General features: G+C 41.4%; 1 protein-coding gene across 1 annotated transcript in view; it reads right to left on the bottom strand.

The window, feature by feature from the left end:
- The window catches only part of CCDC73 (coiled-coil domain containing 73), a 159824-nt gene that overhangs the window by 15046 nt on the left and 130293 nt on the right, over positions 1 to 14485 (bottom strand). Inside the window, exons 16-17 of the mRNA XM_054026161.1 lie at positions 7086 to 7272; positions 4333 to 5952 (exon numbers count right to left, since the gene is read on the bottom strand). Of these exons, the coding sequence (XP_053882136.1) occupies positions 4333 to 5952; positions 7086 to 7272 (1807 nt within the window). The remainder of the gene's footprint in view (positions 1 to 4332; positions 5953 to 7085; positions 7273 to 14485) is intronic.

Below are 14485 nucleotides of genomic sequence, written 5' to 3'. Positions count from 1 at the left end.
TGTGCCTTGGCTGCTCATTGGCCTTGCCATGCACCCATTGCCTTGGGCAGTGGCTTCCTATTGTTGAAAGGTACTTAGCACATACATCAGCTTTAATGAGATCTGTGATGCTCTCCTGCATATGGCATTTGCAGAGCAACATACTATAGATGCAGTTGTAGGTCCATAAGCTATTTCTGGGCCTCCTCTGTGACACTGTGGATATCATCAATTCACCTCTGAATCCGTATTTGGGGCACTGCATTATGATGTGTTTGATGGTTTAGATGTTCTCACCACAGTCGCGTGACGGAAAGTCTTTCATTTTACACTTGTACATCAAGTAGCCACATCTCCCAGTGTTTGTTGGATGCAGTTAGATGTGTGGTCCAAAGTCTGTGTGGCTAGTCAAAACTGGGAGGGTGGCTTGTTGGATCAGTAATAATCTGCTTGTTTGGAACGGTAGATGAGGTCCAGACATTTGCCATTCCCTGACCAGATCCAGAGACATGAAGTGGTCATATGTGGTCCATAGTGGTTTTCGTGATTTCAGGCCTTGTTAGGGTATGTTATCCATTATCTGCTGGATGAGAAGTTCAGGGTAGCCTTCGGTGCATTTAAGTTCTCATGCTGTGGATATATCTTGATGGAAAGCTGGAGGTTTAATGTTGGCTAATACAGAAAGCCAGGGCAGAGGTGTTGATTTCAGTGACTATCTATAGATCAAAGACCACCTTGATGGCAGCTATTAATACATTCCACCACAACAATACATTTAGATTTCCATATAAACTGTCTGCATTTTGAAAAAACACATCCCTGACCAACAAAAATTACACTATCAGAAGTGCCAGTAACGACAGCGCTATGTGGGGGTGGATTAATTATGCTGGTGGAGGAGTTCTTTCCCGTTGGTATAGAGCGGCTTCACGGGAGATCTTATAGCAGCACAGCTGCATCGATTCCGCTGTAAGGTCTCTAGTGTAGACATAGCCTTAGACATCTGCAGCAGGCCTGTGACAGCTCACTCAGGCTTGCAAGGCTCAGGTAAGGGTCTGTTTAATTGTGGTGTAGACATTCGGACTCTGGCTGCAGCCTTGACTCTAGGACCCTCCCAGCTCGCAGTATCCAAGAGGCCAGGTTCCAGTCAGAGCCTGAATGTCTTCACTATAATTAAACAGCCCCTTAGTCTGAGCCCTGTGAGCCCGAGTCAGCTATCACAGGCTGGCCATGGTTTTTAATTGCAGTGTAGACATATTCTAAGGCAGTGGCTCTCAACCTTTCAGACTACTGTCCCCCTTTCAGGAGTCTGATTTGTCTTGCATACCCCCCAAGCTTCACCTCAGTTAAACTACTTGCTTACAAAATCAGACATAAAATACAAGTGTCACAGGACACCAGTACTGAAAAATTGCTGACTTTCTCATTTTTACCGTATAATTATAAAATAAATCAATTGGAATACAAGTATTGTACTGACATTGCAGTATACAGTATATAAAGCAGTATAAACAAGTCATTCATGCTTTTTAGGTAGCCTGTTATAAAACTAGGCAAATAGTTAGATGGGCTGATGTATCCCCTGGAAGACCTCTGCGTATCCCCAGGCAGAGGCACCGACTTTCTGAGTTCCTGGTGGGCGCTCAAGCCCCGCCTCCACTCCACTTCTTCCTCCTTCCGCCCCAGCCCTGGTGCACCCACAGAGTTGGCACCTATGCCCGAAGGGGTTTGTGTACCCCTGGTTGAGCTGGAATCTATGCAAAGGGATTGGATAGGCGAGACACAGGGAGCAGACAGGCTGAGAGCTGGAGAGACTGGGTTTTATCATTCCCCACCCACCCACCCACCCACACTTCTATAGATTATATCTGACAAAGTTGATACAGCAGGAGGCTATATTAACTCTTCTACAGTCCCATCTGTATAGGGAGAAATTCCCTTTAACAGGGCCGTTAGGATAGTTTCAGCTAGAAGGAGCCCTTTCAACATAGCTTTATTGGAGCTCTGCTGCCAGGGTGCAGAGGAAGGGAGTTCTCCTGGGTCTCTAGAGCCCCAATGCAGAGACATAAAAGCCCCTAAGCTGAGGGCAATGGGATTTGAAGGTAGAATTGTGGCTCATTCTATAAAGAGGTGGGGTGTGTGTGTGTGTGTGTGAGTCAGTCAGTCAGTCAGAGAGATGGAAACCTGCCAGGGAATGACCCTCTAGTTCTCCTCCTACTTTAGCTCATGAATTCTTCTGTTGAAGGGCCAGTCAGGCCTAATGGTGTGTTTACTGGATCCACTATTTTATTACTCAATAATTAGAGGTATAGCTTATCAATATAAAAACATTACAGGCACAAATCCAGGCATATAGAGATATATAAGAAATCGCCAAGACATGTGCATAACAAAACATATGTACCCACATAACCTTATTTTTACAAATTTAGCAAAAAGAACAGGAGTACTTGTGGCACCTTAGAGACAAACAAATTTATTTGAGCATAAGCTTTCGTGGGCTCCAGCCCACTTCATCAGATGCATAGAATGGAACATACAGTAAGAAGATATTTATGCATACAGAGAACATGAAAAGGTGGAAGTACCCATACCAACTGTAAGAGGCTAATTAATTAAGAGAAGCTATTATCAGCAGGGGAGAAAAACTTTTGAAGTGATAATCAAGATGGCCCATTTCGGACAGTTGACACAAAGGTGTGAGGATACTTTAACATGGGGAAATAGATTCAATTCGTGTAATGACTAAGCCATTCCCAGTCTCTGTTCAAACCTAACTTAATGGTATCTAGTTTGCATATTAATTCAAGTTCAGCAGCTTCTCATTGGAGTCTGTTTTTGAAGGTTTTCTGTTGCATACAGTTGGTATGGGTACTTCCATCTTTTCATGTTCTCTGTATGTATAAATATCCTCTTACTGTATGTTCCATTCTATGCATCCGATGAAGTGGGCAGTAGCCCACGAAAGCTTATGCTCAAATAAATTTGTTCGTCTCTAAGGTGCCACAAGTACTCCTGTTCTTTTTGCTGATACAGACTAACACGGCTGCTACTCTGAAGCTTTTACAATTTTAGTTTTTCTTTCCTTTTCCCCTATTTCCTTCATTGTTTGTTTATTTTTACTTGCTGTGTCTTGTTTGCTTTTTTAAAATCATAAATTTTTTGGAGCAGTGACTCAGGGTAACATTTTCAAAAGTGCTAACGTAACTTTGGAGGGAAGTCACTGGAACTTAAGCACCTAAATCATTTAGGTGCATTTGAAAATTTTACCCTATAACTCTTATTTTTTTCTAAAGCACCTAGCACAATTTTGGATGCTGTAAAAATAATACATTATTTTTTTTCTTAATATAGAGAAACAAAAATTACCTCTGTCTTGATAAGATTATTTGGAGTTTAAAAACAGCACTTCTCGTTAAAGTAATCAAATCTAATTGGTAGATTTATTACAAAATAAATTACATCTATGATGTATGCTTTTTTTTCCACATTTTACTAGACTAAGTTTACAAATGTTTATAGCAAAGTTCATATTTGTTATTCGCCCAGCTTTTGTGTATGCATAATATTGTTCAGCAAATAATCACCAAATCACCAAAAGCCTTCTAATGGGCTCACTTGTTTTTCTTTCCCAAAGCATCAAAAGATAGAATCTTCTCCTTTCTTATTTTTTGACATTTTCTGTTTATTTTGTGTGCGTGAGTGTTATCTGGATTAATGACATACACTAATATAACCAAACAAGCTGTTTATGGACCCAATTCTAAGAGGCACAGAGCACCCCACAACTAACGTTAATTTCTGTGAGAGCTGAGGGAAGTGAAAACTTTCCAAGAGGTACTCAGCACCTCCTATGAGCACACTCTTATCCCCAAACTAGTACTGTGCTTAGTCTTTATGATTGGGGGCCCCTCTTGCATCAGAATCCAGTAGCATGGATGCAGCTATCCACATTAGGGGATCATGATGCAGGATTGAGATCTAGGTCTCTGAGCAGTGATGATAATGATTGCTATAGAAATTCCTATGAGAATTACATTTAGTTATCCTGGCACTGATTTTGTTTTACAAAGGGAGGGAAGGGATAAAGTTTATTTATTCAGATAATAGAATAAACACAGAATAGGTCACTTAATTACATCTATAATGTGGGTTAGTTGAGAAATCTCAACATCTTAGTAGGGCAAATCTAAGTTTCAGAGATAATAGCTAAAATTATCAAAAGGTTTACATTTTCCCTCTGATACTACTTTACATTGAATAGAGAACTTCCATATTTAATGTTTTTCCTACCTATATATTCACTATTATGTTCCTCTTATACTTTAAAATGTAAATAATTATTTTTCTTACCTAGTCCTATTTCTTTCATGACAGCATTTATGCTCAGATTTTGACACTGTGCTTTTGAAAGAATCTTTTTGTTTTCTGATATACATAGTAGTTTCTCTTTCAAATGGAAAGGCCCTTCGGAAGTTGAAGCCCACGCTGTTTGACTTTCAACTTGATTTACTCTCAACCAAGGACCGAGATCTGAAAAACTTAAGTATACTGGAGTTTTCTCAGTTTTTTTATCTGAAGTTGAAAGATCAAAGGATGACCTTCCACTTCTGTTTACTAAATCTCCAGATGTCCTTATGAGTAAAGAACATGATTCTTCCAGGCGACCTTCAGCAATTTTCTCTCCTGGAACTGTACTATTTAGTGACTCTCTCTTTGCTCTTAACAATGAATTCTCTAGTGCATTATCATTAATCACAAGGGATTGTCCATCCTTCGTTTTGGGTATCTGAAAATCATTTGCATGAACTTTTTCCCAGGACATTTGTTTATCGGTAATTTTGTTTATAACCATTTGTTTATGAATAATAGTCTGAGAAGCACATATATTTTCAGTATTCAGAGGCAAAACAACATCTGTGCATGCATATGTATTTGTATCAGTTTCTGTCTGTCCAGAAATGTCTTGCTCACTTTGGTTGCTGTGCATATCATTCAGATTTGTCCATTTATCTGTTTTTTCAGTACTTAAATTGAAATTCTCTAACAGAGACGTATTAGTGTTATTTTCTTTTGTATTGTCCGTGTTCACACTTACATTATCACAGAAAGTAGTAGGCAGAACTGGAGCATCACTTGCTGTATCACAAGTACTGTTCAGTGCACAGTTTCCATTAGTTGTGCTTGCAGTGTCACTGTTGTGTTTCTCTTGAATATCTGTATGAATCTGTTTAAATTGAAATATATCTGAGGATATACCACTGGTGCTTCGATTTAACAGATGAAGTGGTTCTGTTTTGTCTTGTTCATTATCTAAATAAATGTCATTAGACTCCTGTAAGTGACATTTCTGAAACTTTGTATGACTACTTTCTGTAACCTGAGTCAGGATGGTAAAATTAAATTCAGACATGGTTTGATGGTTGTCTGCAGTTCTCTCAGTTACAGGACTGTCTTCTATGCCAATAACCTGTCTGGATTCTTTGTTTGGTGCTTCATTTATAAAGACACCTTTGTCATCCTGTGTGGCATCTGCCTTATCATTTGTATTACAAACTAATTCATTTGAAGCATTGCCAAATATATGCTTGCTGGAGTCTGTCTGTTGACCTGCATCCATACTGCAGACACCAAATTCTTCAGTATTGTCAAGGAGCATCTTTCTTGTGTTCTCTGGGAGTTTTGCCAATGCACAAGATCTGTCCTGTGGCTTTAGTTCTGCACTTGCATTGTTTTTCTCCAAGAACGTTTTGTCTGTTTTTCCTATATTTGCTGTCTTTTTGCACTCAACAACACATACTTCCGAGGTCTGTCCTTGAGTCATTAAATCAATATCTGTGCAGAGGGTTTTGCCTGGAGGAGCCTCCCTTTCCTTTTCTTCACAGTGGCTAGCAACGTTAACTTCATCCTTATAATTTTCAAGAAGTTGTAAATCTATTAGGATGAAAATATTAGTGACAAAAACATCTGAATGTTAAATGTTTTGTTTTTTGCAAAATGCAATTCATAAAGATGTATTGATATTTTCATTAATGTTCATTTTCCTCATACGTGAAATAGTGACAATATTTTTAAATATCGGAAAGTTCCTAGAGGCAAATATTGTATTCATGTACTTGACAAAATATTTATAATGTTCAAACAGAACAATATACTTACATTTTTGCCTATTTTTTAAAAAATGAAACTGTTAACTATTCTATGATTTGGTTGTAATACTATCCCAGTTGGTATTTGCCAGAATAGCTGATAATGGTCTCTGCAATGAAATTGCTTATAGCCATATATTTAGCTATTTAACTTAAACAATTTCTTATGATTTTTTTTCATCCTATATGTAGCTTAAATAAAGTCACTAATTTACTGGTGTAATTTTTCTCTTAATCTTTCTGATCTATAACTCATCAACCCTATTTAAGGGACAGTGTTCATACCATAGGAACATGCCATCATTTACAGGTGGCTAAATAATGAAGAAAAGCTAAGGCATCTGATACTTACAGAAGCTGTTCACTGTAAATATACTCCAATGCTATGAACATTTCTATTAGATAGTAAGAAAAGAGAAGATTCAATAAACCACCATACAGTTATGAAGGTCTTAAAGTTTTGACTTTCCATTCCTGTCATTTTGGAGTCTGGGCTTAGATCAGTACCATTTCATGGGCAGGTTCATAAACTAAAAAAAAAAAAGTTTTAGAAAGCTATATGAGGCATAAGTGTTTGTGGACGTGGCCTGCATGGGAATAGTAATTATACCATTACATATTGAGCTATTGCAACCTTATCTTCAGCAGGGTGTACAGATAGAAGGGAAGAGTGTCTCCCTCCTTACGCTCCTATACTAGAGCTGGGGACAAGCAAGTTTCTCCGAACCTGTCCTCACATTGGCACAGAAAATACACCGCACCAGAAGGGATGGTGAGCATGCAAATTGTACCTGAGTAAGGCAAGCAGCTCCAAGAAGGATTGTGCCTATACTCAGAGCTTTGTGTACTTTAGCAAAGTGGCACCTACTGATACCAAGAATTTCATTAATTTATATTATATTTGATTTTGAGCACTGAATCTCTCTCATCATAAAATGTATTTGTGAGTATTTATACCTTTGGCAACAATGTTATATGTCTCTTCTATGCATCCACTTCCATTACTTTGTTCGGTCTGTACTTTATCAATGTCTGAAGAGCAGCCTACAATATTCTTTACTTCAATGTCATCTTCCTGTCCAGGACCAGAAATACTATAATTTTTGATTGTAGATTGTGTATACGCATCTTCTTTCGGACTAGTCTATCATAAAATGGTAGATATGGTTAACTTATTAATTAGAGATAAAATATATTAAGGTTACTTTATCAAAGTTTGATTAGATTTAACAGGAAGGGCCTGATTCACTTTTTTACTACACTGCTGTAAATCAGGAGTCATTCTTTTGAATTAAATGAAATTTCTTTGCTTACATACAGCAGTGTATCAGGCCCACAAGCTATATTCAGCAGGCAAGTTATTTGACTTCTAGGTTTTTCAGATGGGCAACTTTGCATGATGTAAAAAGAACAGGAGTACTTGTGGCACCTTAGAGACTAACAAATTTATTAGAGCATAAGCTTTCATGGACTACAGCCCACTTCTTCGGATGTAGTCCACGAAAGCTTATGCTCTAATAAATTTGTTAGTCTCTAAGGTTCCACAAGTACTCCTGTTCTTCTTTTTGCAGATACAGACTAACACGGCTGCTACTCTGAAACTTTGCATGATGTAAATATTAGAAGAATTTTCAAAGGAAGAAGTGTTAATAAAATGTGCTAACTTGGTCACTAAAGAGGGCAGAGCTTCATCATACGATCCCAAATGACCTGTCCAATAATAAGTGAGGGCAGAAAAAGAAGACTGAAGAGAGCAGGGAATTGCTAATTACACAGACATGCACTTTTTCTTCACAAACTATTTGCTTTCTTTGTACATCTCCTTTTGTCCCTGAAAAAGGGATAGGCACTTCTATTTACTTTTTTCTATAGGCCAGAGCCACAACTCCATTGACTTTTTCCATCTTGGGGTCTGATACCTTGTTTTTCCTCCATTCCTATGGATTTGTTTGAAGTCTCCTCTCCCTTTCTTTGCACATTGCCTGTCTCTTCCTCTGTTGCCTCTTTTCCTCCCATTCCCAGTATAGCCAAACTCAAACATTCAGAAATCATGAGTCAGGCCCCAAAAGTCATGAAAAAGGCTTTAAAATCACAACTTTGGGGGGAAAAAAACAGTATTGCATTCTTTTTATTTGCCTCTTGGTTTTGGAGACATTAGGGTGCACTTATGTCACATTTTTAAGCTATTCTCATCAACCATGAAAGTGAGAAATACTTTCTTTTTAATGAAAGGGGAGGTTACTCACACTGTGCAGTAAATGGAATTCTTGGAGATGTGTGTCCCTGTGGGTTTTCCACTTCAGGTGTGCTCAGACCCCATGCGCCTTTAATCAGAGATTTTTGGTAGTAATGCCGTTCAGCCTGCACATGTGCCCCACTTCAAAGCTATATAAGACTGCATAGGTGAACAGCCCTCAATTCCTTTTCTACTTCATAATCTCCAAAGCAGAGGAAAAGGAGGGCAGGCAGTGGGGCACCCTAAGGGGGACACATCTCAAAGAACTCCAGTTACTGCACAAGGAGAGAAAGCTCCTCTTCTTCTTTGTGTAGCGTCCATATGGGAGCTCCACTTCAGGTGACCTACTGAGCAGAACCCTCAGCTGGAGGGGAGGCTGCCAAGCCCAATCCAAGACTGAAGACAAGATTGTTTCCAACAGCTGCCTCTGATCTAGAAGACTTGATCACTGTCTAATGCTTGTATGTGTGGAGCATGCGCGATGGGTATCATAGGCTGGGGAGGCTGTGCCTCCCCAAACAGCCAGGCGTGCCACCGCCCACACTCTGCCCCCAGACATCCCTCCCCCGCTTCCTGCTCCATGCAGCTGGAGTCCAGTTTCCCTGTGGGGTGGCCCCAGCTTGGGCTGCGCCGCCCGCCCTCCCATCGTTATGGAGCTGGGGGGGAGCTGCGGCTGCGCCATGTGCCCTCCCAGTGCTCCAGGGAGTTAGCCTGGGGCAGGGGCCTGGCAACTGCAGTGGGGGGCAGCTCTGGGCTCTGATGGGCGGCACGGAAGGGGTCTTGGGTGGAAGGGGCAGGGCTGGGTGCTAGCCTCCCTCCACCTGGTGGTTCACACACTGCCTGTGGTGTGAAGGTCCAAGTGGCAACCTTAGAAATGTCCAGAATAGGAACACACTTGAGTAATGCCCTAGATATAGGCAGAGATCTCGTGGAATGGGCCAACACCCCAGAAAGAGTCTGTATGTCTGCAGATTTATAGCACAATATAATGCAATCAGAAATCTACCTGTAGAGTCTCTGGATGGAAATTGATGAACCTTTAGACCTATCTGCAATGGACACAAACAGTCTGGGTAATTTTCTACTTCACTTAGTTCTGTCCAAATAAAAAGCTAAAGCTCTCCTAACATCCAAAGTATGCAAAGTGGCCTCTTCTCTAGACTGGTGTGGCTCTGGGGAAATAAATGAATAACTTGGTTGATGTAAAACTTGGACAACACCTTGGGTGAAAATTTAGGATGTGGACATAATGAAACTTTGTTCTTGAAAAATACTGTAAATGGATGCTCCACAATCAGAGCCTCTTTCCCCAACCCTTCAAGCAGAGTTGATAGCCACCAAAAAGGACAGCTTCTAAGATAAACTGAGGAAAGAAGTAGCCATTGGCTCAAAAGGAGGGACCCATAAGACTTCTAAATACTAAATTCAAATCCCAAATCAGAATGTGCCCCTCAGAGGATTGGGGGAACCTTTTCCCCCAATCCTCTGAGAAACCTCAAAGTTGTGGGATGAGCAAAAACTGAGAATCTCTCAACCAGGAATGAAAAGCTGTTTTAGCTGCCAGGTGGACCCTGATAGAGCTCATAGATAATCCTGTCTTTTTCAGCTCAAGGAGGTAATCTAGAACAACTGAGAGGGAAGTGTGAGCAGATGGAATACATGTCTGGATATGCGAAAGGCTGAACCTTTTCCACCTGCAGAGGTAAGTATATCTCATGGAATCTTTTCTACTGTTCAGTAACACCTTTTCTACAGTTCAGTAACATCAGAACAAGTACACTCTATTCCCATGAGTCAAGTTTTAAGACAAAGAATCTTCAGGTTGGGGTGAAGAATCCAATTGGATCTTGGGAAAGAAAATAAGGAATGGATGGAAGGCTAATTGCCTGACAAATGGCTAAGAATCATGTAAGAATACTATATATGTTTGGGCCACACTGGAACTATTCATAGGATCCTGGGTTTGTCCTGCTTGATTTTATTGATCATTTTCAGAAACAGCGGTTGAAGGAAGTACATTTAGCAGGCCTCTTGTCCATGGAACAAGGAACGTGTCTCCTAAAGAGAGAGGGCCTAAGACCCTACTTGAGCAAAAGTGTTTGCATTTCAAGTTGTAGGTAACAGTATCAAAGAGGTCTATTTCTGGAACTCCCTAAATGAGAAAGATTTGACTGAGAATCTAAGAATCCAAATCCCAAACATAGTCCTGGGAGAAGTGCCTGCTGAGATTGTTAGCTATTCTGTTTTGTATCCTCGGGAGGTAAACTGCCGAGATAAGGCTGAAATTGACTATGCACCAGTTCCAGAGCTTTGGCACACAGGAAAGAAGAGCTGGCCCTTCCTTGTCAGCTGATAACCTGCATGTTCTTTATGTTGTCCATCAGGACCTTTTATGGACCTAATTCTGATTAAAGGCAAAAAGATAGACATTCCTGACTGCCCTCAACCCAAGTAGGTTGATGTGTAGTCATGTCTCTTGGGCAGATCATTTGCCCTGAGTTGTGTGGGTCCCAAATGTGCCCCCCACCCATTAGAGATGCAAGTGTCTTGGTGACTGAAGGAGGAGGTAGAACAAATGGAATCCCCCCACAGACATTGTCATGGTCTTTCCACCAATTGAGAGAATCTTGTACTTGAGGAGAGACTGACATGACACCAGCTTGGTCAGGCTGTGTTTGTTTTTTTGGTTTTTTGAAGTATAAACAGACCTGAGCTAGCTCTGGAAACATCAAAGGAAAAGCTTGGCATGTTGCATCACAAAGGTGCAAGCTGCCATGTGTCCAAGCAGTTGAAGACAATTTCTTATAGATGTCTGTAGACTGATTTGAATCTTTGAGGTGAGATTTGTTAACATCAAGAATTTGTTGGAGGGAAGATAAGCCCTGGCTGATATCACATCTAAGGAGGTTCCTATGAACTCTATTGTTTGTACCAGGCTTAAGATGGATTTCTCTATATTGAGCTGCAAACCTAGCTTGTGGAACAGGAATCTTGACATCTTTGTGGTAGTGAAAACCTCGTCAATCCTTGAGTAGCCAGGTATCAAGGTATAGGAAAACAATTATTGCTAAACATTAAAGGTAAGCTGCAACCGCTGCCAATATTTTTGAGAACACTCTTGGGTCAGACAAAAGGCCAAAGGGAAGTGATCCTGACCTATCAAAAATCACAGGAATCATTTGTGAGACAGATGAATTGCTGTATGAAAGTAGGCATCCTGAAGGTCAAGGGCCAAAAGCCAATCCCCTGGTTCCAGCGATGGAATTATAGCTGCAAGAGTCAACTTCCTGAATGTTTGTGATTTCACAAAGTTGTTTAGGAGTCTTAAATCTAAGATCAGTCTCCATCCCCTGTTCATCTTTGGGGCCAGAAAGTAACTGGAGTAAAAGCCCCTCCCTCTGTACTGAACTGGAACTGATTCTATGGCTCCTATGCTCAGAAGGTTGTCAATTTCCTGTCTTGAGGTACTCTTGAGAGAGGTCCCTGAAGAAAGGGGGATGGGTAGCAGGCAATGAAGTAAAATGGATGGAGTACCCCAATCTGATAACCTACAGCACCCATTTGTCTGATATCTCTCCCATGCAGATTCAAAGTGAGAGAAATGGTCTCCATAGGGTGGGAGGTGGGTGGAATGGTGTAGATGCAACTCCATTTTGTGGGGTTCTTCTGGGCCCTCTACCAGCTCATTAAACCTGATGCTTAAATGATGATAGGAGCTCAGTAGTGGATACAGAGGATGTAGATGGTCCCTTCCTCTGAACCCTTGATTTCTTCCTGGGCAATTCATAAAGTCTCTGGAATCTTGAAAATGGAATGGGGCAAGATCTTTTTAGCAGATCCCAAATGGCATACTTTCATTTGCTTGTAGGCATGTAAATCCCAAGGGATCTCAATGTATCCTTAAAGGTATCTGAACAACCATTCATCAGTGGCTTCAGCAAACAGTTTGAGACCATCGAAGGGAAGGTCCTCAGATGTCCCTTGGGAATTCAGCCAGCTGGAGCCAGGATGCCCTCTGCATGATCACTGCTTTGGAGATGGACTGAGCAGCAGTGCAAGCCATGTCCAATGAGGCTTGCAAAGATGTTCTAGCTAATAGTTAGCCCTCATAGATAATAGCCTGAAACAGCTATCACTGTTTAGCCAGCTCAATAAAGATGGTGAATTTGGCATAATTTGAGTGATTGTGCTTTGTCCTGACAGCTTGATAATTTGTGATCCTACACTGAAGAGTCAAGTAGGTCTTGCTGCCAAATAGATCAACATTTTTGATCTGTATTATATGGCATGGCTTTCATGTGTTATTGTCTGCCATGTTCACTGTCTCCACAACCAGGGAGTTCGGTGTTGGAGGGGTGAACAAAAATCTGTAGTCCTTAGCTGGGATGTAATATCACAGGGGTATGCTAGATGGATTTTAGCAGGACCCAACAAGGCCTCACTGATAGGCAGGGCAACTTGGGTAGAGGGAGTCCAGTGGAGGATATCCAGGAGCTTATGCTGCAACTCTCTGACCTCTTCCAGGAGTTAATGAAATGCATTGCGAATTCCCTAAAGATTCCCTTGGAAGTGTTTGAAGTAATCAGCTGTAGAAGATGAAGAAATATTTATTTGGAGAGTAGCACCTTTATCTGCCCTGGCTCACTGCTTCTCAAAGGACTCTTGTGCCTGAGGTAGTGGAGGGAAGGATAGGTGGAGTAGGAGAAAATGTCTTCCTCTGTTGTCCACACAAGAGAGACGAGGGGCATGGCAAATTTGTTATCGATATGCAGCCCAAGGATCCCAGTATGGTTCCCAATATGGTTACTAGAGGCAGTGTGAAAGGCATTGGACGTGGCATCCACTGGTGCTCAAACCAGGCTGGGCCGGCACAGGCTCATCTTTGATGGAACTCCCCTTTTTCTTGAAGGGGGAAGGTCCATCCCCTAAAAAGGGGAAGGGATGAAAACCATCCCAAACTAGCACCGTTTCTGGACTGATGGGAAAGGCTGTAATGAGAAGTGAAAGTGTGGAGTGATGACCAAGTCACTGCTTTACAAATGTCTAGAATTGGTGCTTGTGTCAGGAAAGCTGCAGAAGATGCCTGAACTCTAGTAGAACGTGCCAACACTCCACCTGGTGGGATGGTATTAGCCAGCTAGTGAATAAGTGATCCAGGAAGAGATTCTCTGAGTGGAAACTGGTTGGCCCTTAGCGCTCTCCAACCACTACAAACAGTTGTGTAGAGGATCTGAAAGATTGAGTATGCTCCAGGGAGAATGCTAAAGCCGTTCTGACAACCGATGAGTGAAGCTTTTCCTCATCCCTATGTGTATGGGGTTTCAGAAAAAAATGAATAGATTGCTTGTTTAACATGAAAATTAGAGATGACTACTGTAAGAAATTTCAGTGAAGAGTGAAGATAAATTTTATCTTTATGGAAAACTGTATCGAGAGGTTCTGACACCAGAGTTCTCAACTCACCCGCCCTTCTGGCTGAGGTAACTGCCACTAGAAATGCCACCTTCATAGAGAGGTGAAGAAGGGAGCAAGTTGCAAGGGGTTTGAAGGGGGGGTCCCATCAATTTTGCTAGGACTCCGTTCCAATCCCAAGGAGGGATTGGGTCTCATAGCTGAGGCTACAATCTGGCCAAATCCTTTAGGAATTGGGTGATGGAGTTGGAAAAAAGGATCTATTATCCACCCATACGTGGAAGGCCAAAATAGCTGCCAGATGCACCCTTAGAGAGCTAATAGCCAAACGTTGTTTTAGATTTAGAAGATAGTCCAGTATGAGGTCCAGGGCTGCTCGTTCTGGAGATGCACGTTTCCTCTGAGACCAAATAGAGAAGCACTTCCACTTAGCCAGGAATTTCTAGTTGAGGGTTTTCTGCTATTCAGAAGCATGTTTTGAACATCTTTGGAGCAGGACTTTTCAACGGGCATCAACCATGAAGCATCCACACTGTTGGATGGAGAGCTTGGAGGTTGGGATAGAGCAAGCACCCATGGTCCCAGGACATTGTCTGGCTCCAAAAGGAGGGACAGAAGTGGCTTGACCAACAGGAAAAAACCTACTATATGCTCAGTAAATTTCAGACTGTTCTTGGATCATTATGTTGGAGAAATGATTGAATAGAGC

This window comes from Malaclemys terrapin, chromosome 4, assembly GCF_027887155.1.
Source record: "Malaclemys terrapin pileata isolate rMalTer1 chromosome 4, rMalTer1.hap1, whole genome shotgun sequence".
In the NCBI taxonomy this organism is placed as follows: Eukaryota; Metazoa; Chordata; order Testudines; family Emydidae; genus Malaclemys; species Malaclemys terrapin.
This window is presented reverse-complemented; position numbering and strand designations above follow the sequence as displayed.